The sequence below is a fragment of the Olea europaea genome, unplaced genomic scaffold, assembly GCF_002742605.1.
Source record: "Olea europaea var. sylvestris unplaced genomic scaffold, O_europaea_v1 scaffold26790, whole genome shotgun sequence".
In the NCBI taxonomy this organism is placed as follows: domain Eukaryota; kingdom Viridiplantae; phylum Streptophyta; class Magnoliopsida; order Lamiales; family Oleaceae; genus Olea; species Olea europaea.
The window spans coordinates 1-1,515 of NW_019245172.1; the positions used below are offsets into that span (position 1 = coordinate 1).

Below are 1,515 nucleotides of genomic sequence, written 5' to 3' on the forward strand. Positions count from 1 at the left end.
TGTATTCCTTTTCAATTTCATACCAAAAAATGGGTGATAAATGGAAGAAAACTAAATTTCTTGGTGCAGGTTCATATGGAACCATATATCTAGCATCAAAGGTAGATTCTCCTCTTTCTGATTCCATTCGCGTCGCCGTTAAATCCGCCCCTTGTGAGGATTCGACTTCATTGAAGGAGGAGGGACGAATTCTGTACGAACTGAGAGGTTGCCGGGAAATTGTACAGTGTTTTGGGGAAGATATAAGTTTTGAAAACAATGAAGGTGTCTACAGTCTTCTCCTTGAATACGCATCAGGTGGATCCCTCAACAATTTGATCGACAAATATGAAGGAAACATGCCAGAATCTCTAGTTGCATGTTATTCTTACATGCTTCTTAAGGGCCTCTCTCACGTTCACGAAGAAGGGTTTGTTCATTGTGACTTGAAACCTACCAATATCCTCGTTTTTCCCAGCCAAGATGGTACCGAAGTACACAATCTCAAGATAGCAGACTTTGGTGCAGCCAAGAAAATTGGAGAAGAGGAAATCTTGACTCCTGGGACTGATAGTTTTCACCGAGGAACTATATTCTATGCATCCCCAGAATCAATCGCATCAGGGCTACACATTCCAGCTTCTGACATTTGGTCTCTTGGTTGCATTATCGTGGAGATGATCGTGGGAAAACCCCTTTGGACGGGTCGGAGAAAAGATTTGATTAAGAAGATTTGCTTCGGCGATATAAAGATTCCCGAAAAAATTTCGGGCATTACACGACATTTTTTGAAAATGTGCTTGGCGAAGGAACACCAGAAGAGATGGACAGCCAACATGCTATTGGATCATCCCTTTATTGTCAAGAATTTGGCAGCATTGCCTCCAAATTTTAACGATCGAGTGATGCTCTCTCTGACGAATCCCTTCGGGAGGGGTACATGGGTTTCTACGTATGACTTATTTTCCACTCAATCAGAGCCTGAGGAACCTGCTGATTTAGGGCTTGTTTGGAATAGTTTAATAAGTTGTTGAAAAGTTAGAAGTCAAAATTTTCCTAGTGTATAATCATGAATATATGTGTATGATGTTTTTTTTTTCGTAGTGAAAGAAAAATTAGAAAAAAAACTGCATCATGAGTTTTAATATCTTTTGGTATCATTTGAATAAATATTTTCATCATTCAATTTGAATATATGTATTATGTTAATTTTGTTGTGTTTACTAGGCAAATTCTTTTATGGTTTGTGCTCATTTATTAATTTTCTTTAATAAATTGTTTCGCCAAAGTTTCTGAAAAATTAAATGTATTATTCGTATATCGTTACAAGGCTGATCAGAGTGGAAGTAAAATGCAACGTTGGCTATATTTCCGAAATTCATGACATGATCTAAGTACCAATTTTCTTCAGATATTTGTTCGAGAATTGTAATCTTCATCGATTTGTTTATTTTACAGCATTATAAAAGAAGGGCAAAAAAAGAGAACTAAATGGAAAAAATCAACTTACTTTATAATTTTATTATTGAAATAAAT

At 36.3% G+C, this 1,515-nt stretch overlaps 1 protein-coding gene across 1 annotated transcript; it reads left to right on the plus strand.

Annotated features, from left to right (window-relative positions):
• The first annotated feature begins 10 nt into the window (after positions 1-10).
• Positions 11-1,073, plus strand: LOC111383412 (mitogen-activated protein kinase kinase kinase NPK1-like). Its single transcript, XM_023007522.1, has one exon. It carries the CDS (start codon positions 30-32, stop codon positions 1,011-1,013), a length of 984 nt encoding a protein of 327 aa, XP_022863290.1. The 5' UTR covers positions 11-29; the 3' UTR covers positions 1,014-1,073.
• The last annotated feature ends 442 nt before the right edge of the window (positions 1,074-1,515 follow it).